The 24,258-nt window shown below is 44.8% G+C and overlaps 1 protein-coding gene across 8 annotated transcripts in view; it reads right to left on the bottom strand.

The window, feature by feature from the left end:
* KIF21A (kinesin family member 21A) overlaps nt 1-23,738 on the bottom strand; it is an 87,987-nt gene extending 64,249 nt beyond the window's left edge. For 4 of the 8 annotated variants that reach the window (XM_027458910.2, XM_027458888.2, XM_027458900.3 and 1 more), the window contains exon 1: nt 23,480-23,738. In XM_027458910.2, the coding sequence (XP_027314711.1) occupies nt 23,480-23,523 (44 nt within the window). In that variant the 5' untranslated portion in view covers nt 23,524-23,738. The remainder of the gene's footprint in view (nt 1-23,479) is intronic. The other 4 variants (XM_027458905.2, XM_027458894.2, XM_027458897.2 and 1 more) reach the window with 1 other exon arrangement.
* Nucleotides 23,739-24,258: the final 520 nt, after the last annotated feature.

Genomic DNA, 24,258 nt, shown 5'->3' with positions numbered 1-24,258 from the left:
TGTGAGAAGAGGCCGACCCCCAGCTCCCCACACCTTCCCTTCAGGTAGCTGCAGAGAGCAATAAGGTCTGCCCTGAGCCTCCTCTGCTCCAGACCAAACACCCCCAGTGCCCTCAGCCGCTCCTCACAGGACTTGTGCTCCAGGCCCTTCACCAGGTTTGTAGCTCTGCTCTGGCCATGCTTCAGGGCCTCCATGTCCTTCTGGTGCTGAGGGGCCCAAAGCTGAAGGACCCAGGAATAAACCTACTGATTCCTATCAGCAACCATCACCAGTTAAGCATTTCTGTTCTAGTTGCCAGCCCATCCAAGCACAAGAGGCACCACCCCTCCGTGTCCCATGTAAACACAGGCTGTGGTAACGTGCAAATGGCGGTCACGTGTAAAAATGCTTTTCTTCGGTGAGTTGTTGCTCACTAACCCATAGCACAGATGCAGTTCTGTAATGTACTTCTCAGCATTTCCAAAGAGGATTTTGGTAGCCATTGACACAAATACGTTTCCACGAGCTGTTTTAGTGAATTTTTGCCCTGCTTTTTTACTTCACAAACATGTGTGTACCCACACCCCAACTCTTCATAACGAAGAAGTGTGACAGTGTTGCAAGTCATTGCCTTCTCCTCCAACCTAGCTTGTTTTGAAGTAATAACACAATGTTTTTTTTATGCAGTGCTTTAATTTTGAATGAATGAACAACCAGCCCTATAAACAAAAGCATGAGGCAAATTCCAGGAACCTCCAGAACACGGTGCCATATCCGCAGAAGGATTAACTCTGTTTCTGGATGCCTTAATGAGTGCTATCCAGAGGCATCGATCGATCGGTACCATTAATATGGAACTGCACCAGATATAAAGCTATTATAACCTACAAAAGGCACGCTCACACTACAAACACTCAGCCCACATGGATTTAATGAGGTGCTGCCCAGCAGCCCCGAGTTGGCCCAGTCCCAGGTGACCCCCCCCAGGGTGAAGGGGCCCCCAGACCCTGTGGCCCCATGGCTGCAGAGCTGCTCCCAGCCCGGGCAGGGAGCTTTAGCTCCCATGCAGCTGTAACTCTATCGCTCTTACGTAAGGTCTGGGCACCGCTCCCACCGGTGTTTCTCCGAGAAGTTGCCATGGCTGCTGTGTCTACCCCGAGCTCGGCACTGCCAGCTTGTCTTACATGTGCCCAGGGCCCGGGGAAATGGGGCAGGGTCTGGGTGGGACTCAGCCGAAACTCACACCGCGTCCCTGCACAAGCAGGAGTGAGGCAGAGGTCTTGCACATGTGCCAATGCCTCCTACCTTCAGGTACCAGGGAACCTGCAGCCATGGCATGTAGGGATCTAGATGAAAATTTTATTTGCTGGCTGTGCCAGGGAATAAAGTCTTCCCGGATAACTCCTGGATGTAGTCATCTGCTCAGAAGCATGGCAGATGATAAAGCAGAACATATGTGGTCCAGATTTCATTCCAAAATCTTATTAAGGTACTGATAAATAGGAATCAGCATCCCTTCGATCCATGTGTAGCCATTAAACATGGCCATTAAGCCGTGAGCTCAAAACACTCAGCAAAATCAGGCACTAAATTACCAAATGGCCTCTGAGATGTGATGTTTTTAATAGATTGCTTGTTTTACTGCAGACGAAAAATAAAAAGGCTTCAAAAAGGCAGGCAGGATATTTTGTTTCAGTGCTGCAGACTGTCACTTCCAATTCCCGAGTAATGAGAAGGCAACAAATGAACAGCTGGAATTAGATGTAAGGGAGGAAACAAACCACTGCCCTAACTAGATTTGGCCCGCTCTCCCCCCCTGCACGCAGTCTCTACCTCTGCTGCTACTTTTTCTTTTTGAACACGAATTTAATTTCGTAAGACAATTACCCTGCTCGGCAGCTTGCCTCTGAGCAGTTCCCCAACCCGTTCAGTGCTGATTTTGGGATCGTGCTGGCAGTGCCAGGTGGGCTCCTGCCTGCTCGCTGAGGCCCCGCACAATGGCTGCATCTCCGGGCAGTTGCTATCGCCGGCCAGAGAACCGCCAAGCAGTCTGATTTCACGTTAATTCTTGTGCAATTCTGTAACAGTCTAGCAGGCTTTGCAACCCAGATGGCATCCTCAGGCTGACAGGCACGGTCATGTGCTTCTGCCAAGAAAAGAAAACCTAGGGGAGGGGAAAAGCCCAAGTCTGCTCCCACACACACCTCCCACTGCCCCTGCCCTCCCTGCCCGGTTCCTCGCTCCCACCGAAGGGATAAAAGCCCCTGCAGTGATCTCGTAGCCCTCTAATATATTATAGCCTTATAACATGAATGAATGCTTTCATCCAGAGCTCCTTCTTGTGTTTTCCCTTGGCCTAATTTACTCTCCAGGGAGCGTAGAAAGCCACAGCTTTCGAGAACAATTTGACTTTTGAGAGCGAGAGAGAGGGACCATGTGGCAGGATTTGTGCAGGCTCTGGTTATTTCTAGTTCAAGGCAAGGTCAGCAGCAATGGAAAAGCAGCACAACAATAAGCTCCGAATGCCTGCCAAGCACAGAACTGGCACGCTCCGAATCTGAGAGCAATTGGGTTAGAGCTGAACTGAGAATGGAAGTAACATTTCTACGGCAAACAGATTGCTAAAAAAAACTTGTTCTACTGTGCCACTTGCCTTGTTTTTTTTCTTAACATTTAGTGTTATATGCATCCCCACCCCCAGAAAGTGAATGCAGAGATAGTAACACAACAGCACAGCTTGAAGCTACATCAGGGGAGGGTCAGGCTGGGGGTTAGGGAAAGGTTCTGCACCCAGAGGTGGTCGGGCACTGGGACAGGCTCCCCAGGGATGTGGGCACAGCACCAAGCCTACCAGCATTCAAGACTTGTATGGACAGCACTCTCACACACATAGTCTGATTTTGGTGGTCCTGTGTGGAGCCAGGAGTTGGACTCGATGATCCTTGTGTCTCTTTTCCAGCTCAGAACATTCTACGTTTCTAACATATTAGAGAAAATCAGATCTAAGCAAATCCAGTAAAGATTAATTTATGAATTAAGACCCAGCATACTTATGGTCTGTTACCAAGAAATGAAACACAGAGCCATGCCTTCCTAAAACCAAATTAATTTCCTAGCAGACGGGAATACAGGCACACCTACACCACGCGATAAATCCGCGGGACAGAGATCAGTCTTTCCCGTCCTCGAGTAAACACTGCAGGGCTGAGATGACTACAGACACCTGATGCCCACAGAGCTAATAAGCCTGGAGAGGCTGTCTGTCCTCATTGGGGAGCACAAATAAGTACGTTTAGAGATTAAGAAGCATGAACAAGTATTTCTGCTGTTACGGTGTGGTAGAACAACAGCGCTCTTACTGTGAGCTTGGCAGGCTGAAGGTCTGGACACTGCCTTGTACCAAACACATCGACATACCCTGAAACAGTCACGTCACTCACAAACAGCTCCACTAGTAAGGTTTAACCCTGAAAATAGAGTCTTTTGCGCCTCTTAAGAATGGAGCAAAAATGAACTGGACTTGGTGCTTCGGGACATGGGTTAGTGGGTGAGATTGGTGGTAGGGGGATGGTTGGACCAGATGATCTTCGAGGGCTTTTCCGACCCCAACGATTCTATGATTTTAACTCCAGAAGGTGATAGATCATTTTAGCATTTATTTTTGAGAAGTATTTCCAGCCTTTTTGAAAACCTTACCCATACTTTCACCTTGCTAGGTCTGGGCATCACCCCAGGGGAATGAAATAGCAGAGACATCCGAAGCACCTGGTTCAGGCACGAAGGGCAGGTGCCTTCCCTAGGTGGTCTGAGAAAGCCTCCCCCTCCAAAAGGCCTGCCTGAGGTCAAATTAAAACCTTTAGAGCCAAGAGAGGAAACATGGATATGCAACCTAGAAGTTTACCCCAAGGAAAGCTGAGCCATATGTGGCTCTAAGATTAGATGACTGCTCCACACCACTGAAATCGTATCATCCATAGATGGGACGTATAAAGTAGCATCTTCATTTCATTGGTGCTATCTCACATCACTCATTAGCACTGACAAGACTGAAGACTAGTTAAAAAAAACAATACCATTACAAAAAAATTTATGGCAGTAGAACCTGATGGTCACACTGCAAGAACACAAGGGTCACATAACCAAAAGGAAAGAGGAAAGAAGGATCCTTCGGAGTGTCCTCAGACACTCAAGAACACAAAGAGAACAAGCAGTCAAACACATCTTCCTGCAAATAAGCTTTCATGAGGAAGTCAATTCCATATGAAATGGAAGATTTATCTGAAAAAAAAAATAAAATAAAATAAAACATTTTTTTTCTTCCAAAATTTAGCTTTAACAATGAAGTTAGCTCCTGCTCTGGAGCACGTAGCAGTAAGAAGTGGTTGAGCCAGGCTGCTGTTAACACCGTGGCCTCGCTGTTAGGCAAGCAGGGCACTACCAGGAAATCAACCTTTTGTAGCATCTTGCAGGTACACAGCTGAGCACTTACCAGAGATTAAATCTGCTAAATAAGTGTCATTATACGTAACTTAAGATGAAAAAAATTAATCAAAAGAGCTTAAGGAGGGCTTGGTGAAGAATGCAGCCTAGCCTAAAACTGAGTCATGATAATAGGCACTGCCAATATTTTAGAGAGATTGTTTCCGGATATTTTTAAAGAGTAGGAATTCAGCTGAGCTAAAACAGCACTGGCAAAGTGATGTGGCAAATATAGGCTATCCAGCCTCAAAAATCTCTACGTACTGGTGCTTTATCAAGCTACAGAAAGTATAGTGTTTATTCAGGTGTAAGGGGAAGAAGGGAAAGGAATGAATAAGTAGGCTGAGTGCCTAAGAACCTGAACTCGTCACAGAGTTCAGGGATTTGGGGGTACCTGGGGTTCTTGTAAGCCAGGGCCCAATCTGCCCAACACATAACACAGCCAGGAAACAGCACCCCACTCACACAGCAAATGGATATGGTGCCAGCTCTCCATAAAGCATACTTGTAGCTACCATATAATTACCGGAGTAAAATTTTATTAAAATACAATTTCATGAGACACATGGTTTAAAAACTATCGCCCACAGCATCACAGGATGCAGATGAATTAATTAATGTTGCCCACAGATATTTTCCATTGAAGGTACAGAATTGACGGGGGCTTTCTGGTTCACAAGTTGTATGCTCCTGCTTCCAGGGCAATGACACCGTATTTGCACCCCCAAAATAGAAAGCTTTACCTGTAGAGTCAAAGGAACAATTTTAAATATATATATTTATATGTAATTAATGCAATTAAATGATTTATTTTAAAAACAACTGCATGCATTCATGAACTTCCTCACATTTCAAGTTACCAACACTTCCAGGGAAATCAAGACTGAGTGCCGCAAGCATCCTCATTAATAAGCAGCAAACAAAGCAATGTTTATTCACTGTAGGAAAATAGAAGTTTGAATATGAAAGATAAAACAAGATCATGTAAGGCAAGATCATCCAGATGACCAAAAATCTCAGCCATGCCAACACCAGGCTTCACCCAGTTTCTTCCTGTTAAATGAATGCCACCCTTGAAGACCACTGTCTTTTCAAAAGAGCTTAGTTCTTAAAAAAGACACACTCCCTATTATTTTAAAGATAAAAGGGTTTCCTACATCTGTGGCAGAGGATAACTCCCAGTTGTCTCTTTCATCCAGCTTTGCCTTTCCTTTTTGCTAAGACCCACGCACCACCTATCCCCCACACACAAGTACTCTTCCAGCTCCTAGAGCTACAGGCCAGAAATTATTGCTTGTAGTACAGCAGACTTGAAAATTGGTTTTATTTCATTCACCTCTATATGGGAATTATCTCCTCAGTTATATGTTCTTAAGTCTGGGGCAGTTGGTTGCTTTAGACCTAGAGCAACATTTCCCCAATTTCACATAACTCTAAATAAACAAAATGTTTTTGACGTGCTTATTATAGCTAAAGCTACAAGCCACATCCCAAGTAATTACAGTTAAATAATACCATAAAAGAAAAAGGAGGATCACATCAATTAAGAGAAAATTACAAGTCATCGTTAATTATTACTGAAATGACTGCTTACCTAGCACTGTTAAAATAGCAACTAGACACTTCACAACAGGATAAGAGAGCTAAAAAACTGTGTTTTAGTAAGCTGCTCTGAACAGTGCCTCCGTTCTTATTTTTCAGTGTAACATGCTTGGAACAAAATCCATTGCATGACTTTTATGCCACTCCCTACTTAAAAAAACAACTAAATAACCCACCAGTGTTGTATCCACAACACCCGATCCACTACGTTCCAAAGCAAACTGCAGAAAATTTCTTCATGTGTATTGTCGACTGTTTCTAATGAACAGAAGTTGCCCTGTTTCCAGACAGAAGGTAGACTGTTTAAGCAGTGACTGGAAGTCCTGAGCTAGTAAATCGTAACTGTGCAGTAAGGAGAAAATAACCCACCAATAACCCACCCCATTTAGTACTATCTATTTTTAAATTTGCAAAACAAAGGCACAATATTATGCACCCTCTTCAGTCCTTTTGGTTTAACTGTACGTTTTTATACGCCTGAATGGCAAATCCCAACTTATTATTTCCTTCACGTCTATTTGCAAGGCTGCAAAAACATCCACGTTAGAAGCAACAGCATCAAAAATTCGGGACAAATTCCTGCATCCTTCTGCTCCAATGCAGCAGCACCGCGTTCACCTGGCTGCTCTTGGTCAGCTTCGGATGATGCTTTAGAAGAAAGCCTCTGAAGTCAGTTGGAAGGCAGCGATTTGGGGAACTATGCTAGAAATGCAGTAGGTAACATTTTTCCATGCTGAGTCATGCTCTGAATTGATTGCTCAGTACAAGCTGGATGCTCTTTTGTTGCAAGCAAGCATTTCAGGCAAACAGGAACTGACAGTCCCCAAACTTTTCATCTTCATTTTCCACTCCCCAGCTCCCAGCAGTTGAGATATTTGGGAGTCTCTTGGTACCAATTCTAACATCACCCATTAAGTTTCAGCCAGGTGCAAAATGTGGCAGAACAAAAGATTATGGTCTGTAGTTAGCCCAACTGCACACTGATTTTGGATGGGGGGAGGAACTTTATGTGAAAGCCAGCTTCCACACACAAATTCATATCCCAGTGCCAGTGGGCAGCCAGCTCTGCCTCTGCAACATTGGTACCAAGGGACGAGCTGCCCTTATTTCACATCCTCAGCCCCTCACCCTCTCTGCAGCAAGTCATGCTGAAGAACTTTCCAGACACCATGTACACTTCTCACAGAGACAACCACCTACAGCACACACTTGGCTTTTTGTTAAAACAGTTCTGGCAGAAAACTGGGAATTTGACACTTATCACCTAACAGAAGTTAAAAATGTGATGCTTTGGTATTATACCTGCCAGTTCTCCATTAAGAGTTAAAACTATCCAAGTAGCTCATTGACTGCAATATCCCACACATCACTTGAGCTAGCACTGCTGATTTTAATGGAACAACATGACAGCGCATGCTCTTCTGTCTCACCAGGAAAGTACGGGCCAGTTTCACACTCCTGACTTTGGCAAAAAGCAAATAAAAAAGGCTGCTTGGTCTTCTAGCAGAGAGCTGAGCAGGCCTTGCTGAGCAAATTCAGTGTGGAAATGGTTGTGGGAACTCAGTCACTGGCCTGGTTTAACTGCTAATCCCATACAGACCTCACTGCACTAGCAGGCCTGTGGCTTGAAGTTCCCAGTAATGAAAGGAATACTGGGAATACCATTTCAGCAAAGTTTTAGCTTCGGGATAGAACATGTTCATGGAGTAAGAGCACCCAGGTACTGTACCACTAGGCGAACTGAAAGGTTCACAAGGCAGCTACATTGTTAACACTGTGGATAGGATCTAAAAAGCAGTAGGTAGGTACTTCCCTGCTACTTGTTCTGCTTTAAACAACTTAACATCTGCTCTGGCCCAGCAGTGAGGCTAAGTATTTTCTGCTTCACGTTCTAGCCGTAGGCTTAATTTTTCATTAAGGCTCAGATCAGCTTACAACTCCAGCCAGAACTATTAACGCAAGGGCACTTTGAAAACACCAGCCATCGCACGGCTGCTGTCGCACAGATTAAAGGCAATTCTCTCCATTTTGCTCTGCGTGCATGGGAGGCTCTGCCCACGGCTCAGGAACAATCCTATCCCTCTGTGCACAGCTGCAGCCCGGCCACGGCTCTGCCCACCTCCCGCAGCTCCGGCACACACAAAGCAGCAACACCTGATCCCGGGAGCCCTTCTGCCTGCTCAGCTCTCGGCTGCGGCTCCTTGGGGACGGAAAGAAAGGTCTGTCCTGACAAGCTTCTTCAGGGTCAAAACGCAGCTCTTTGTCCTGAGTGAATTCAATCAGCTCTTCCTGGCACGCAGTATTTGATGCTGTACACTTCCCAGCTGCTCTCAGAAGCCACGGATGCAAATCGCTTGGGGTCTGTCCACAGAACAGTTTGTAGCTGCCGCATGCACTGCGGGTAGAACAGGCGCTTTCAAAACAAGCATTTTTATAAAAACTGTTACAAATCGCCTCAGAAATTTAAGCTGTCAGTTACTGTCTCCTTCACAGCACATCAGGACCATAGGACCAACCGAGATGGCTGTAGTCCTGAGCACAGAGCTTGTGACCAAAGGCCTTGTTCCGTACAGGGGTGGTTGTCCCCCTGTACTTGGTCTGGTGAGGCTGCACCTCAAGCACTGCGTTCAGTTTTGGGCCCCTTGCTACAAGAAGGACATGGAGGCCCTGGAGCGTGGCCAGAGCAGAGCTACAAACCTGGTGAAGGGCCTGGAGCACAAGTCCTGTGAGGAGCAGCTGAGGGCACTGGGGGTGTTTGGTCTGGAGCAGAGGAGGCTCAGGGCAGACCTTATTGCTCTCTGCAGGCACCTGAAAGGAAGGTGTGGGGAGCTGGGGGTCGGCCTCTTCTCACAGGGAACTGGTGACAGGACCAGAGGGAATGGCCTCGAGTTGTGCCAGGGGAGGTTCAGGCTGGCGATGAGGAGCCATTTCTGCTCAGAAAGAGCAGTCAGGCACTGGGACGGGTTGCCCAGGGAGGCGGTGGAGTCCCCGTCCCTGGGGGTGTTCAAGGAGAGGTTGGACGTGGTGCTTGGGGACATGGGTTAGTGGTGGCATTGGTGGCGGGGGGTGGTTGGACCAGGTGATCTGGGAGGGCTTTCCAACCTTAATGATTCTGTGATTCCTCTGAACCTTTAACACAGGACAAGGTAAGAGCTCCTTTAACTTAAATTGGACTTAAAACAGCTCAGTGCAGGAAGGGAGATGCATACCAGGCTTTCCAGGAGCGATGCCTACTATACCAAATGATTTTGCTGGGAGGACTATATGCATTCACAAGAAATGAAGCAGTAATGGCTTACTGATAGCACATACAGGCCTAGGAGGGTCTTACACTAGGGCCTGTAGGAGGCTTTCATGAAGGCACACACACAGAGGTAGAGCTGATCCAGGCTTTTTCCTCACCAGCCTAAAGAAGCCCGAACACTCGTTGTTACAGCAAGCAACAAACATTGCAGCACTGATGGCAATGAATCGGCCAAGTGCCTCCCACAGCTGTACACCAACAACGTGATTTCCACTCAGGGGATGAGCTCGGCTTCCACCACATCCTAACCACTGCCACCTCCACTGTGAGGCTCAAAGAAAGAATACAAATCCCATAGGCATAACAAAGGCCCAGTGTTTTGGCCAACTCTGTTTCCATTTAAAATAATCTCCTTTAGCAGTATCAACAATATTTGATAGAACATACCACTATATGTTAGAATAAACTGCTTAACAGGTATTTAGAGAGAAAAGTGGGATATTTGATTCTGTGATATTTAGGCAAAATTTCTTAAGCTAATTCATTTTTAGACAGATTACCAGGCAGTATTAATCAAGGTCCTAAAAGGGCATTAGCAGATTGATGTTATTCGTTTTCTTCTGGAATTTGCAGATCTCTGAAATAGGTTGTTATAACTCTCGCATGACAGGCTGCTTTTACAGTTTTAGTGTTAAAGCTGAAAAGAAAAATCTCTGCCCTGTTTTAACTTTTAATATTTGGCTAAGCCATACTATTCAAAAAATATCATTTGTTTTAACTGATTTCACTGCTCAATCTTAAATAAACGTTAAAGCAAAGCATAACAATGGCAATGTAGGTTCTTTCAGTCATTAAAAAAAAAAAATCTAAAATCATATTTTTTTAAAAAAGGAACAGTTCAGCAGATGGAACCACCTTAAAATCCTCCCCAAAGTTTGCTTTCTCCCTGGTTTCACCTATAGACTTTGCTTGCCCAGGCCTTATCGCTTGACTTCTGTTTACACAGAAACACAAAATGCTGTCATCAGATGAAGCGCAACTGCAGTGCGGCCCTTATATAAGCCTCATCACATGAATAATTAGCAAGGCCCATGGAGAACTACAAAGAGGTTATTTCTCAACCATACTTACCGGAGTTAACCGTTTCCAGGCCTCTGAATTAAGAGCCGGTGGCCCAAGAAGGAGAGCAAAACAAGTTGAAACTAACTGAGCCAGAGATTGAGAGCAGGGAGCGGGATTATCTGGAGCTAAGGAAATGAAAGGAGAGGATTTCCCTGCCGTGAAGTTTGAGGTCAGGACTGGCTACACCTCATGCATGAGCATGCCTTTAACTGAAGGCATAATTGGATTCTCAATCAAATCCCGCTGTCAGGTGTTACACAACATGTCAGATAATCTTATCAGAGTTCATGGATCAAAAATGTACAAACCCCATGTTTTCTCCATACCCCCCCATCGCCATCGTTGTAACCTGGGGTACCACAGCCACTTACTCTCACCTCGTACCCTGCATGTTTCCTAGCAGCTGATGCAAAGCAGAGCATTTGGGTTGTTGGCTCCCAGGCCACAGCAGCACTGGGAGATTGTTGCCTCCCCTCTGCTGCTGTAGAGGGGCCTTGCCAAGGCAGCAGAAATGCAGCGACACCAACTCAGCAGCTGGAAGAAGCAGAGACACTCCACTTTGAACCTGCTGCCACAGCGGGAACAACCAGCAACACTTGCTAGAACCACATTTAAAAAGGATCAAGAGAGAACCTGACATTAAAAGTCCCTTGTTACTTGTAACTTACCTTCGTTAACAATTTAAAGCAAACAAACTAGACCAGGGTTTGTAAACAAGTGAGGAAAAACCTGGCCCCAAAAAATAAACTGATTTTCCTTTCTAAGGAAAAACCTACAGCCCACATAAACAATTTCCCTGTGCAATCTGCAGCTCTCCTTTGATTTTTGCATTAGTCACAAGCATAGTGAACTGAAGAAGCCCAGTGTGTAATGGCACATAATTGAGGATATCCAGAAAGATCTGTGGATTAAAACAAAGGAACAAAGCTCTGGTTGTCCTTCTTGAACTTTATAGACTTAACAATAAAAATGAAAAATCTCTGGTCCTACACTCTCTTGTTATTCCTACCTAGCTGGAGGGGAGGGAAGAAAGGGAGAGCTTTGAGGGTCCAGATCCTTTGGGAACAAAACATTTCAGCTACTTACAGATTAAATGGAGACATCCCCTACATTTGTGGTGAAATTGGACCCAACTCAAACAGACATCTCCCCAGCATTCATACCAAAAAAACACTCAGGAGATGAGCTGATTGATATTCCACCACCAGAGCTAACCCTATAAACAGGGACAGGTGTCCAAAGCATTATAGCTTAGTCCTGTACTGAAAGAAAAAACAAACAACACCACTAAAACAAGTTACACAGATTATTTAAGCAGTGCCAGCTTTGGAAGAGAGACAGCCAGTGACCCCGAACTAAGCATTTGCTCATGCTGGCACACACAGCTGGGGACACTGGTGTATGGAGAGGGACTCTGCTCAAGCAGAGACTGGCAGGATGAGGGGGGATGGTTTTAAACTAAAAGAGGGGAGATTTAGATTAGATATTCAGAATAAATTCTTCACTGTGAGGGTGGTGAGGCCCTGGCACAGGCTGCCCAGAGAAGCTGTGGATGCCCCATCCCTGGAGGTGCTCAAGGCCAGGCTGGATGGGGCTTTGGGCAGCCTGGGCTGGTGGGAGGTGTCCCTGCCCATGGCAGGGGGTGGAACTGGGTGGGCTTTAAGGTCCCTTCCAACCCAAACCATGCTGTGATTCTATGATACAGGTCACACATGGCACTGCCCAGCCAAACAGCTCATTCATCCAGACAGTTCTCAGTACTGGCAACAACTGTAGCACTGCTCTCTCCAAGAGCAAATAAAGCCCTTGAACACAAAAGCTCTTTCAGCTATTTCTCCCAGCAGCAGGTTATAAGTTATACATCAAGTATCACTTTACATCGACCAACACCAGTGCTCACATGATAATAAATTTGTCAGTGGATGTTTTTGCCTACCAGTTTTTCTTTTGGTGCTTTCTCCTTCAGCCTCAGAGGACAATCAGATAAGGAAAAATAAATTTCTATAATCCAATTCATATACTGCACTAAAAGTAAAGTGACTCAGAGGGAAAATGTCTCACAATGAGCTGAATACATTAATACCTGAAACCTTGGGTTATGATACCTTAAATTCATGCCTAAAACTGAGTGGCTCTGAGAGGTGGCATTCAAAACCATTTTGGAGGATCTGACATCCAGAAGCCAGAGACAGATCTTGCCAAAATAGGAGACAATGAAGCAGCCAACAGAGCATTAACTGTCAATGAAGAACCAAGCCAAAACCCCACATCCCACAGAAAACAGTGAGAGTGACTTAAAGAAAGCCAAATGTACAAGTTTTGTACACGAAATACAGCTATTACCTCTAAATCATGAATGCCTTAATGCATTAAATTCAAATTACAGCACTGTTGCCTATTTTGAACAGAAAGTGGGTGAACAGTCAGGATCCCAGAGTTCACTTCTATGATCCGAATGGAAAAACACCCCAATGCCTCCTGATGCAGCTTTGGGGCAGAGGGCAGGCCCTCTCACACACAGGGCTGTGCTGCAGTGACCATCCCCTCTCTGCTGCGAGGGCACACGGAGAGCTGCTGTCACCAAAAGGATGTTGAACATCACCAGCTGATGTTTGGCCCCACCTGACAGTCCTTGGTTGGGTACACGGCCTTGCCCAAAACAGTTTAAGCTAAAAGAGGAAATAGGCAAATATAAATTACAGAGTACACGTAAAAATAATTTTTAAAAAAATTAGTCTTCTGGCTAGACTACATCAAATTTCCTTGACATATCTGATAAGGCTGGTTAGTCAGCAGCATTTCCTAGTGGCAGCATGAGAAATCCGAAGTAGTAGATGTTGTCAAGGGAAGATGCAGATGTCGGGAGCTTCAAAGGACTTTCCCGGTCTCCCAGTACACGCCTGTGTCACACAGACTGAACTTCAACCAGACAGCTCGGACACGGATATCGGGCAGGCATCCAACAACGCAAACCAAACTGAATGTTACTTTGCCCGGTGCTCGACAGTTGTTATGTCAGCACACAAATCCAGAAGGAAAAAAAAAAAAGAAAATGAAACTCCTGAAAATTTAAAAATCCATTTTTCCAAGGACAGGATGAAAATGGATAATGAACAAATTATAACTAATTTCCTAAGAGTCATAAGAACCTGTTCCAAGATACGTAACCGATGCTATGGTTGTATTCACAAGATTATCACATGCTTCATGTGATAAAGCAATGACTACTGCTTGCGTTGCTTTCCGACTTACAGGATATGTTGAACAAACCAAAACTGAAAGAATGAAACCTGAATTGTCATGGGCAGGACAGGGAAACGACGACTCTATGAGATTGTTAAGGAAAGCAAGAGCATCTATAAAGCAACTAAACATTAAGCAGCACTGGAGGTTAATTATTCTAGTTCGTCAGTTTGGCCAAAAGCATAAATGAGCTTAAACTGTGGCAAAGGTGCCTGCCAAGTATTCCTGCAGCGAGGAGAGGGAAGCAGATCGTTACCCTTCACTGAATCACATTGCAAAGGCCTCCACAGCAGCAACATCACATCTATCGGGACGTGGCCTTCAAGACCAGGGGTGGCAGGGAATAGACTTCAGAACAAAAAAGGATTTATTAACCATGCAAACCAAAACAAAAGCCCCCACTGCTTCCCGTTGGGGATGCTTACAACACGTTACCTCCCAACAGCCGCCGTGTCATCACCACCACTGTATGCCCATCAGTCTGCCAAGGCCCTGCTATGCCCTTCATACTCAGAACCCATCAGGAGAAGAGGCTGGGGTCCCTTTGCTGAAGCTCTCCCCCACATCTCACCCTTCAAGACTATATATTATATATTCAAGACTATATACTTTAGATCTTGCTAGGTTTTAGGCCTTGCCTGTTCTCTTCCAATACCTGTGAAGATGACCAAGCCAAGCTCCTTACTGAGGCTAGGAGAACAAGAGACAGCAGTCAGAAACTAAACAAAGAGACTTCCCAGTGTGGTGTAAGGAAAACGTTTCCCCATGAGGACAGCCACGTATTGGCTGCCCAGAGAGACCAAGGACTCTCTGTGCTTGGAGGTTTTTCCAAGACCCAATAATTCAATAAAGCCCCAAGCAACACGGCCTGAATTTAGTTTTGAGCCTGCTTTGGTTGTAAGGTTGGCTCAGATGACCTCCTGAGTTCCTTCCATACTTGAATTAGTCTAAGCTTACCCTTCCAAATTTCCAAAGCTTTATTGTTAATGTGGACGTTGTCATACTTCTGTAAGCATATCGTGGTCTCTGAACGGGATCATTCAACTGCTGAATTCAGGCCTTGGCACTGAACATGCAGCTCCATGGGATTACAGGCAACTGAGATGGAAAAGACCTTGAAGGTCTCAGGGTTTACTCACCCACTCTGCCTTGTGTACCAATATCAGCTATGTCCAAAGCATTCCTGGCAGATACCACTTTGAGCTGTTTTTCAAAGTCTCTCCTATGGGCAATTTCACATCTCCACAAACAAACTGCTCCAGGACATCCATCCTTACATCAGTAAACAGTTCCCTTCCTATCTTTTACTTTTCTTAGGGTAAGTCAAGACTATTAACATTTATCCATTTCACCTGGAACACGAACAATTGATTCTCTTCTACTTCGCGTCTGCCTTTAGGTATTTGTTTTTGCAGTCTTCACTTCCCATCTCTCACCTTACGGAACTGGTCCTGTTTGCTAGGTGCCCAGTCATCTCCCTTCTCTCCTGAATTGCCTCTAACTGCAATTAATTAGTCTGCATTTTTCCCAAACAGTGGCACCCCAAACTGAACACTAGACATCAGCCTACACATTATCCGTACATTGTGAAGGAATAAATTACCTCATGCCTTACATAAAAAGGCCATTTTCTCTGTATACTAGTTTTTTTCTTTTGCCACAATGTTTGTTTCATGATCAATTTGTATGCATTATTTATAATCACTTGAATTCTTGCCTAAAACAACAGCAGAGAGCTCCGCTTGCCCTTTACTTTCAGTCAGCTAGTATCCAAAATATAGGCTATCACCACTTTCTGTAAGTCTCCTCTTCCTCCCCCAAAATGTCTTGGCATTCACCAGTCATGAGAGTTGAAAATCAGCCCTTGCTTTCGGGGCTGAAAGTATCAAACAAAGCACTTTCATCTGAACCTCTCAAGTGTAGAATGTTTCTTCCTCTCCTGGGCCTAGTAAGGATTATTTGTTGACATTTAAAGAACAATGAAGAGCCCATCTGTTCCCCAAAGGCTTTGGGGAAAACAAAGATGAAACAGACCTACACAGCCAAGGCAGCAGGTTGACTAGATGACCAGCCAATGTAGGTCACTTCAGGGGGGTATAAGCAGGAAAAGATTCAGCTTGAAGCTTTTGGGAGGACACACATACAAAAAAAAAAAAAAAAAAAAAGGACAATTAAGTGTCAGTATAACTAAACATCAAATAACTTACCTGACAATACCAGTTCAGTCCTACCTCTGATCTGATTTTTAGAGCTCACTGAACACCAGCCAGACCACTTTTTGCTGAAGTCAAAGTTCTGCTAATGAAGATCACAAGGGCAATTTCATTGTTCCTGAGTGACGAGCTGGCTGATTAGATCAGAAGCGTAAATCACACTTTTAGCTACTTAAGTTAAACAGGTGGCCTTCTCTCTGACTTACTACTTCTTCAAACTATAAGAAGTGTAACCTTTCTCCTTTCTCTCATGCCTAGGAAAAAAAATATGTTAGGATATTTATTCCTTCTTAGCCCTGTGTGAAAGTATTTCCTGGTCTTTTATGTGTTTCAAACAATTTGCTTATAAAACACATTAACCTTTCTCAAATGTGCCAATCATTCACTCTTATGGTATAACTGCAACTAGAGAAAGAAAATAGGGGAACAATCAATACCACCTAGTCTCCAGAGTAACGTGTAGAGATAAGACTTTAAAGAACAAACAAAATGAAAAAACCACATCCATGTTTATCAACATTGCTAACAAGTTACATACTTCAATATAATGTCCTGACTGACATTAATACTCTGCAGCTACACAGCTTTCCAGGTTTAAATGCCACATTAACTTTGGTGTTTTGGTTGTCTTCTGCTTAAGACTGCTATCATGGATAGAAATAAAAGGAGAAAATAGTGAATGAAAATGACAAAGAAGAACTACACAGGTTGTTGTCTTCTGTCCCAACAAAGACAATAACCAAGTGGTTGGGTATTGACCCAAGACACAGAAGACCTTTGTTCAAAAACTCTGTATTAGATTAGTCTAGACAAACTAGACTAAGAAGCTTTTTTGATCAAAATCTTCGTTTATCAAAAGAAACCAGGCAGAGTCAGACTTTGAGATGTCTAATGAGAGAGAAACATTTCCTGTCCGGTCCTATTAGCTATATCCTCCTGCATGTTCAGCTCTGCTAGCTGAAGCAGCATGCTACAGCCCTTTAACTCTTACCCACCTCGAGAATCCTGTTTTATTGATGTTCTTAAAAGATCGATTATGCTGAAAATAAACAAAAGGGGGATAAGGGGGAGCTTGGTGTCCTTCTAGCTACTGTACACAAGAGAAAGCATTGCAGGAAACCTGGAGTACTTGATGAATGGAGAATCTGCATTACATGTAAAATGTCCTCCCAAAGAGCTAAGTATTTATTAACCAGATGAAGCGTAGCATTCCTGCAGCAGTACAAACACAAGAACCAGCAGTGAGAAGGAAAAGTTATCTAGACAACAAATGCTTGAATCCATTTTTAAAAGCAACAGTGGGAAGGTGCTCTTCAGCTTGAATGCTGAAGAATTACTGGGTGCAAAGAACAATAACATCAGAAGCTTTTACCAAGGTTGTGCTGATCCCAGTCTCCTTTGTTGAAAATCCATAGTGAGACTCGAGGGATGTGTCATTCAGCTTTGTTTGGTAGAATTAAGTCCTAAAGTTGCTTAAAGAGTGCACCATCCCAAACAGCAAGCCCAGCATGTGTCAGACAATTGAAAAGAGTTCTTCAAACAAACAGAAAATAATTATTATTCCAGCAGCGAAGGATTTAACCAGATCTGTTGAGGACAACAACAAAACCAAAGGCCCAGATGGCACCCGCTCCTCACTCCCTATTTCCATGCAGAGTCTACCTGATAGATATTTTGTGCTCATCGATTGACTGGCTCCAAATGAGCAGCGTGACTGCTCCGCTTCCAGTAGCGCTAATTTACACACAAAACCTTGTTAAAACTGTACTGTGGCTAATGCTGAGTGGACAACAAGGCTCACGTTTGGAGGCTACACATGGCTAACAGGGGACATGGCGTGGATATAAGCACTCCTAACCCGTCACCCACCCCAATTACACATGGATTTTTCCAAGGCAATGCATGTGGTTCACAGTGTAAAACACACACAGAACAGGCCTTCTCCACACATCGAAGTCACTGGGCCACCGATCTGCAAACCCTTTCACTGCTCTCCATTTGCATCTTGTTGCTATGGCAAATGCACCAAACAAGAGAACTGGCTGGAAAAAATAAGGCTGCGTTTCTGCCTTTAGTCACACAGAAGCAGATGTGTCTTTCAAAGTTTCACCAGGGAAAACTGGAAATAAAACACAGAGGACTACAAAAAAAAGGAGGAAGAACAGGAATGAACAATATTTAAACATTTTGAGAGTAGAGGGGAAAGAGGACACAAGGAAAAGGCACAGCTCATGTAGTTACTCTTGCTGGACTTGTTCAGATGGTGTTTGATTTCTAATTAAACTTTCTTGTTCTCCAGTTCAAACAATACTTTTAACTTCTTGCGAGTATTTTACATGGGAATTAAATTAGTGTAAGAAAAAAAATCCTCTGCCCCAGCAGTCCCAGATATGGCAGAATACTGAATCTTCTCCTTAAGCAGATATAAAGGCACCTCCAATGGCTTTAATTCCCCAGCAGCAGTCAGGTAACGCAAGAGGAAAGCAAGAATTCCAGCAGCCATCTCAGGCAGGGCAGCAAGGGCAACCTATAAAGCACTTAAAGCAAATAAAGGGAAAGCAGAGGGAGGGAGCGAGGCTGCCTCCATCCCAAGCACAAGGGTCATTCAACTGCTGTAGAAGAATTTGCAGAAGTCACACAGAAAAAAAGGAAAATGTGAAGCCTCGAGGAGCTCCGTAATAAAGGAATGTCTGAGCCGACAACCTAAACCCAAACTCTCCAAAGAGTGTAGCAAAGGAAACATCACCCAATGGAAACTGGATTTTTGAAGTGAACTAAACTCCCAAGTCTTCTACAAACTTTAGGAAATGCCAAGTTTAAAAACACAAAAATCAAGACATACTAATCTTTTGGTGAGAAATTATAACATGGAAAACGTCTGACTAGGTTTTCTTTCCCCTCCACAAGAGGATGAGCTTGTGTTTACATCTCAGGTGGTGGAAAGGCAAAGTCTATTTCCTAGAAAGCGAGATCACAGATTTCAGCCTGCCCCAAGCAATATCAGTTACGGCTGATCGAGTCAGATATGATGAAACCTGAATTAATTCAGCAGCAGATGGTGCTGTGGGTTTTTTTCAGCTTAAATGCAAAACATATGGATGGAGTGGCGTAAAGTTTCAGTGAAGGACAAGGGAATGTTTGTTTAACTCACGGTACAAAGGGAAACATCAAAACTTACAAAAGATATGAAACCTGAGCTTTCCAAAAACAAAATCTCCTTTGTAGCTTTCCATTAACAGAGTCCCTTTCCAAAAGAACTATTTCCCAGCACCTGACGTGACTCAAAGAATTATGATTTAATACTGTTGAGCATTTTTTTTTGACTTCGGCAGGGAATACTCACATACTGCTGGACTGAACTTCATTAATACTCAACTTTGCGAGACATTTCGCCCCAAAAACTTTCAAACCTTTGCATAATTACAGCTGGATGACAATGATTGTCTAATAAAAGCTGCTTATTTTCTGGTGTGCAATAGCTGGATCTGTCACAGAGGAAAAAACTTTGGTGCAATCAGAAATTAGTGCTGAGAAGGGGAATGGAAAAGGTGAAAAGGCAGCCAAACAGTACATGGGGTGAAAAAAAAAAAAAAAAAAACACACAGAAAAAAGCAAAGGAGAACAAAAAAAAAAACTCAGAAGAGAGCCAACTGGTCACGTAGTTCAAGAACTAGGGCCAGGGTAGGAACAAATCCAGTGTTTCCATAACAAATCTATGCCTCAGAAGGCTAAGGTTACACGGGCTGAACACAGCCCGTTTGCCTTATCAAAAGCTAACAGTACGTCCTGATTTCATGCCACAAACAGCCTGATTGGTTGCTAAATTCATGCTCCCAAATTGTATCAGTAATCAGCAGGCTTTTCTTAGAGTACCCCATCTCCCCTTTTGGACCACCAGAAATAGCAGTTTTTAATTCTTGAGCTGCAATTATTACTTCCCCTGTTATTTAAGACATTTCCTGACGGATGCAGCACGCTTTGCGCAAATCATTTCCATGCTTGGCAAACCCCGAGACTTCAGGGAAGTGAAGCGGCGTTACGATGTGTTGCAGACACCCAGGGCGGGTGCAAGAAGGGCACTTTTGAGATGTTTCGGTGAAAAGCTGGTGGCCAGGTCCCACAGCTTCTCTACACAGGTGAGGAAGGGGGGAACAATTCTCCCCCTCTTGGCACGAGGGATGGAACACAGGAGAGATGCTGATCGCAGCAGCCAAAGTAGCAGCACTTCTTATCTTGCCAAAGCAGGGAATAAGGCACATCTTTCACCAAGACAGCACACCCAACGCCAGAGCCCCGTTCCCTTTAGCTTCCCCAACCATCAGTTCAGGTCCTTTTATTGTCTACTCTACCCGAGGTGTCACCCAGCCACGTGCCAATAGCCATTTTACTGACTGGTGGTCAGCTTCCAGAGCTATTTGCCTTTTCACGTAACGCTTTGTTATTTCTTCTCTTTTCATGTGGCACCTGACAAGGCAGCGTTACAAATCAACACTGAAGCTTATCATCTGCATGTCTGGGGTGTTCAGCGACTCAGAGTGAATCAAGCTCATCCTTCTTCAGAGGACCAGAAGACAGATGTTTACTACAGCGTTGATGTCTTCTGCATAACAGGATGCACGTAACAGACATCTTTCCATGCTCCATCAGAGAGAAGTCCTCCAAGCAAGCCTCCTGGTGACATCCATCCATACGTTATTGCTCTCCAAGAGTTCCCTTGTGTAGCTTGCATCCAGAAGTGCAAGGAACCTAAGCCCAACTTTCTGGTCTGTTTAGACCGTCACTGGTAGGATGCCCTAACTGTACCACTGCAAGCTACAAGGGCAGGCACTGCCACCTCTGCTGCTGGAGCTATTTCAAGCCCCAGGACCCCAGCCAAGCCCCGGATAGCTCACACCATGACCCTGCATGCAACACGGACACGAACTGCTGAGATCCTCAATGTTATGTGAGACCTGCACCCGCCCAGGAAACCTGTACACTGTACCTTGGCTGCAGACACCACTAACATGGCAAGACACACAAGTTTGGAACCGTAACTGACATCCTTTCGTGGACCTGGTTCCAGAAACAGCTGCCCAACGTTTCCACCATCTCATAGCCTCCTCAGCAAAACCTTCGCACGCTGAAAAGACCTTTTGTAAAGCAAGATGGTAATTTCAGATTTGCCAAGAGGATAGCTTTTCACATTTAAAAGAAAAAACAGCCACCTGATTAGGTGGCTATCACAGGGGCTCTCTAATTTCACCTGAAAGCAGACACTACGCAGTCAGACAGAGGAATGCAAAGAGCCAGGCTCTTTGTTGAAATCTCAGACCATCATCAAAATCTGAGTCCACAAGTCTTTCAGAGGCGGTTGACAATGAAGAAAGAGGTTTTTTTCCTTAATTGGGGAATTTAACATTAGTTACCGGATTATCTGGCAAAGTATTTTGAGCTTTCATGCTTCACTAAACCGGAGTATTTAGTTCACCGCTCACAAACCCATTATTACACTGAAGAAAATGGAGAGCAATTAGCATACAAAATGATAGCTTAAAGGTGGTGTTAATTGGAAAGAAATATTTTTAATGGTGTTGTATACAATTAAGTGAGATAACCAGGTTCTGGGAAAAAAAAGCAATTTGCTAAACCATTTCAGTAATGTCTGTTCTTCAGCTTATGCTTCAAGTTTAAGCAAATTCAGTGCTGCAGCAGGTTCAGGGCAATACGCCTTTGAAATACCTCAGTTCAGCCACTACCACATGGGCTGCAACCTAAAAGCTGGTCCTCCTGTCGAGCAAGCCGTGTTCAGAAGATATACATATCAAAACAAAGACTAAATCATGGCAGCAGTGGAGATCATCACTGAATTAAGCTCAAGTTCCCCAAAAGAACTGAAGAAGGAGAAGAAAACAGAATGCAGGAGTTGTCATAGCGCGCTGATGCAACTGGTCTTGCAACTCATGGTGTGTTATAGGACCTCACAAAATACACAACCAGAAGCAACAGAAGACAATCTAAACAGAGTTACTGATGGGGAAAGAGTAATTGTGCATGCTTTTGTTCAGGATTTCTAAGCAGAGAAGGAGAAATCTTGTACATGAATAGTTAATCTTCCAGAGGAAGAAAGCAGACAGGAGGAAAGATGTAATCCCTCATTACCAGTGAACTATACTCAGATATAAGGTGTTAGCTATACAAAGATATTACAGAAGTGTGCCTTGCAACATTTGGGATTTGTTTTAAGAGCTACAGCGAACCATTTTAATCCAGCTGAGTGATGCTAATTCACTTTTACAAATTCTTTGCCAGATAGTATTCCTAATCTATTCATCGCACATCTACAGCCATAAACCTATTTGCACCAGTAGCTTTTATTTAATTCCTAGTTACAACAACCCTTTGTATTTTAAATGAACTTCTACATCACTATTATTTTTGGCTCGGGAGATATTTAATATTTTCTTCAAATGACAGAGCAGTCTGCTAACCTGCAACACGCCCTATTTTTAGAATCACACCTATCTCATATTTTCCTTTTTGAAAACACGGTCTAATTACGCTCTGGAATAATACCTCCCTGTATTTTGACGTGAAAAAGGGCTTCAGCAGCCACCACTCACAACAGCATCCCTCCACGCGGACAGCACTACTGCAGGCAGGCTTCAGTGAACACCCGCAGCACAAGCCCCACGTTGGCGTGCAGGGCGGCGTTTCTCTGTCTACCCAAAGTGCCACTGAACTGTTGGTCCCACGAGCACCTACCCACAACAGCATTCAGCAGCATCGCCTATCCCTACAGCCTTTATCCCCAAAAAATGATTCACGCTCACCGTTTGCCTGCACAACCCAAATTTATCTAATAAGGTGAAATGGAAGCAGCGAGGACCAACCGGTAGGTACAGACCTTCCCCTACTGCCTGATGCCTCGTGGCACAACGCTCCAGATGCACCAGCGTATAATTATAAATATCAAATACTCCAAATACCACCACATAACATAAAGGATCTTTTTGAAAGGAAAAAAAAAAAAAAAAAAAAAAGAAGTCATCATTCAGCATTGCAACCAAAACCCAAATATTGATGTTTTCTACATGTGTGCGTAGGTATATTTCCTCTTATATTTGAATTATGTAAAGGTATCTTGAAAGCGAAGACATCCGTGGGCTAATCTGGAAGTTCTTCAAACAATGCAATAACACCTTCCCATAGAAAACCGAGGAGAGCCAAGAGTTCACTGATGAACACCAGATTTTTATCTCCGATAAAAGCGCAATTTGAATTCACTGATGTTTCCAAATGATTTAAGCTCCACTCCCACTACGGCTCCTACCGAGAGTTATTCATGATGCAGGGTGAGCAGCCTCGTGGAGACCCATCCATGCAATTTTAGGTACAAGGTTTATGAGGGGAAGAAAAAAAAAACCTTTATCATCCTAGGCTGCTCCTGCAGAGCTTCGCCATGCGAACGGCTGGAGCCGAGGGGCTGCCTCTGCCCGATGAGTAAGCGTTTGCAGCGTGTGGCCGCGGTTCGCCCCGATATTTTTAGGGTTTTACAGCTCTTTTTCCCCCCTATGCACACACACACACACATACACACACACAGCTCGCTTCTTACCTGACCGCCACCCGCACCGAGCTCTCGTCCTGGCCGGCCGACATGGTGCCGGGGGGCCGGGAGAGCGGCCCCGCCGCGCCGGGGAGGGGAGGGGAGGGTCCCCTGGCGACGGAGAAGGACGAGGAGGAAGAAGGAGGACGAAGAGGAGGAGGAGGAGAAGGCGGAGGCAGCGGCTCCCCCCCTCTCACCTCCTCCACCTCCCCTCTCCAGCCATTTTGGGTGCCCGAGTCGCTAGGTGGCGGCGCTCCTCCCCTCACACACACACACACACCGGCCCTGGGCGGGGAGAGCCGGCAGCCCGCCCGCCGGCCTGTCAGTCAGTCTGTCCGTCAGTCTGTCCGTCAGTCCGTCAGTCTGTCTGTCCATCTGTCTGTCTGTCAGCCCCCCCGGCCGAGGTCTGGCCCGCCGTCCTCCTCCCCCCAACCCAACCGCCCGCTGACAGGAATTCCTGATGCCGGCGGTACCCCCTGCCGGGAGACAAGCCCGGCTGTTTTGCCCAAAACAAGCCGCATTCCTAAGGGAGGCTTTCAATCAGAATAAGCCCTTATTTATTTATTTATTTATTTGTAATTGTAATAGCATGCTAAAAACCTTCTGCTTCAGGTTGCTTGGTAGCAAACACTGCTCACTGCTAACCCCAGCCTCTGTGAGAGGTGGGCAGGTGAGGTCTGTAGGACAGGGCTTCTGGCCATCCCCACCTCCTCCACAAGCAAGCCCCCCTCAGGAGAATAAATCCACCGTGTCATCATTACTCTGCGTGTTTCTCCTCCTTGCTCGCT

This window comes from Anas platyrhynchos, chromosome 1, assembly GCF_047663525.1.
Source record: "Anas platyrhynchos isolate ZD024472 breed Pekin duck chromosome 1, IASCAAS_PekinDuck_T2T, whole genome shotgun sequence".
Lineage (NCBI taxonomy): Eukaryota > Metazoa > Chordata > Aves > Anseriformes > Anatidae > Anas > Anas platyrhynchos.
Note: the sequence above shows the minus strand (reverse complement) of the source record. Positions and strands in the feature narration are given on the sequence as shown.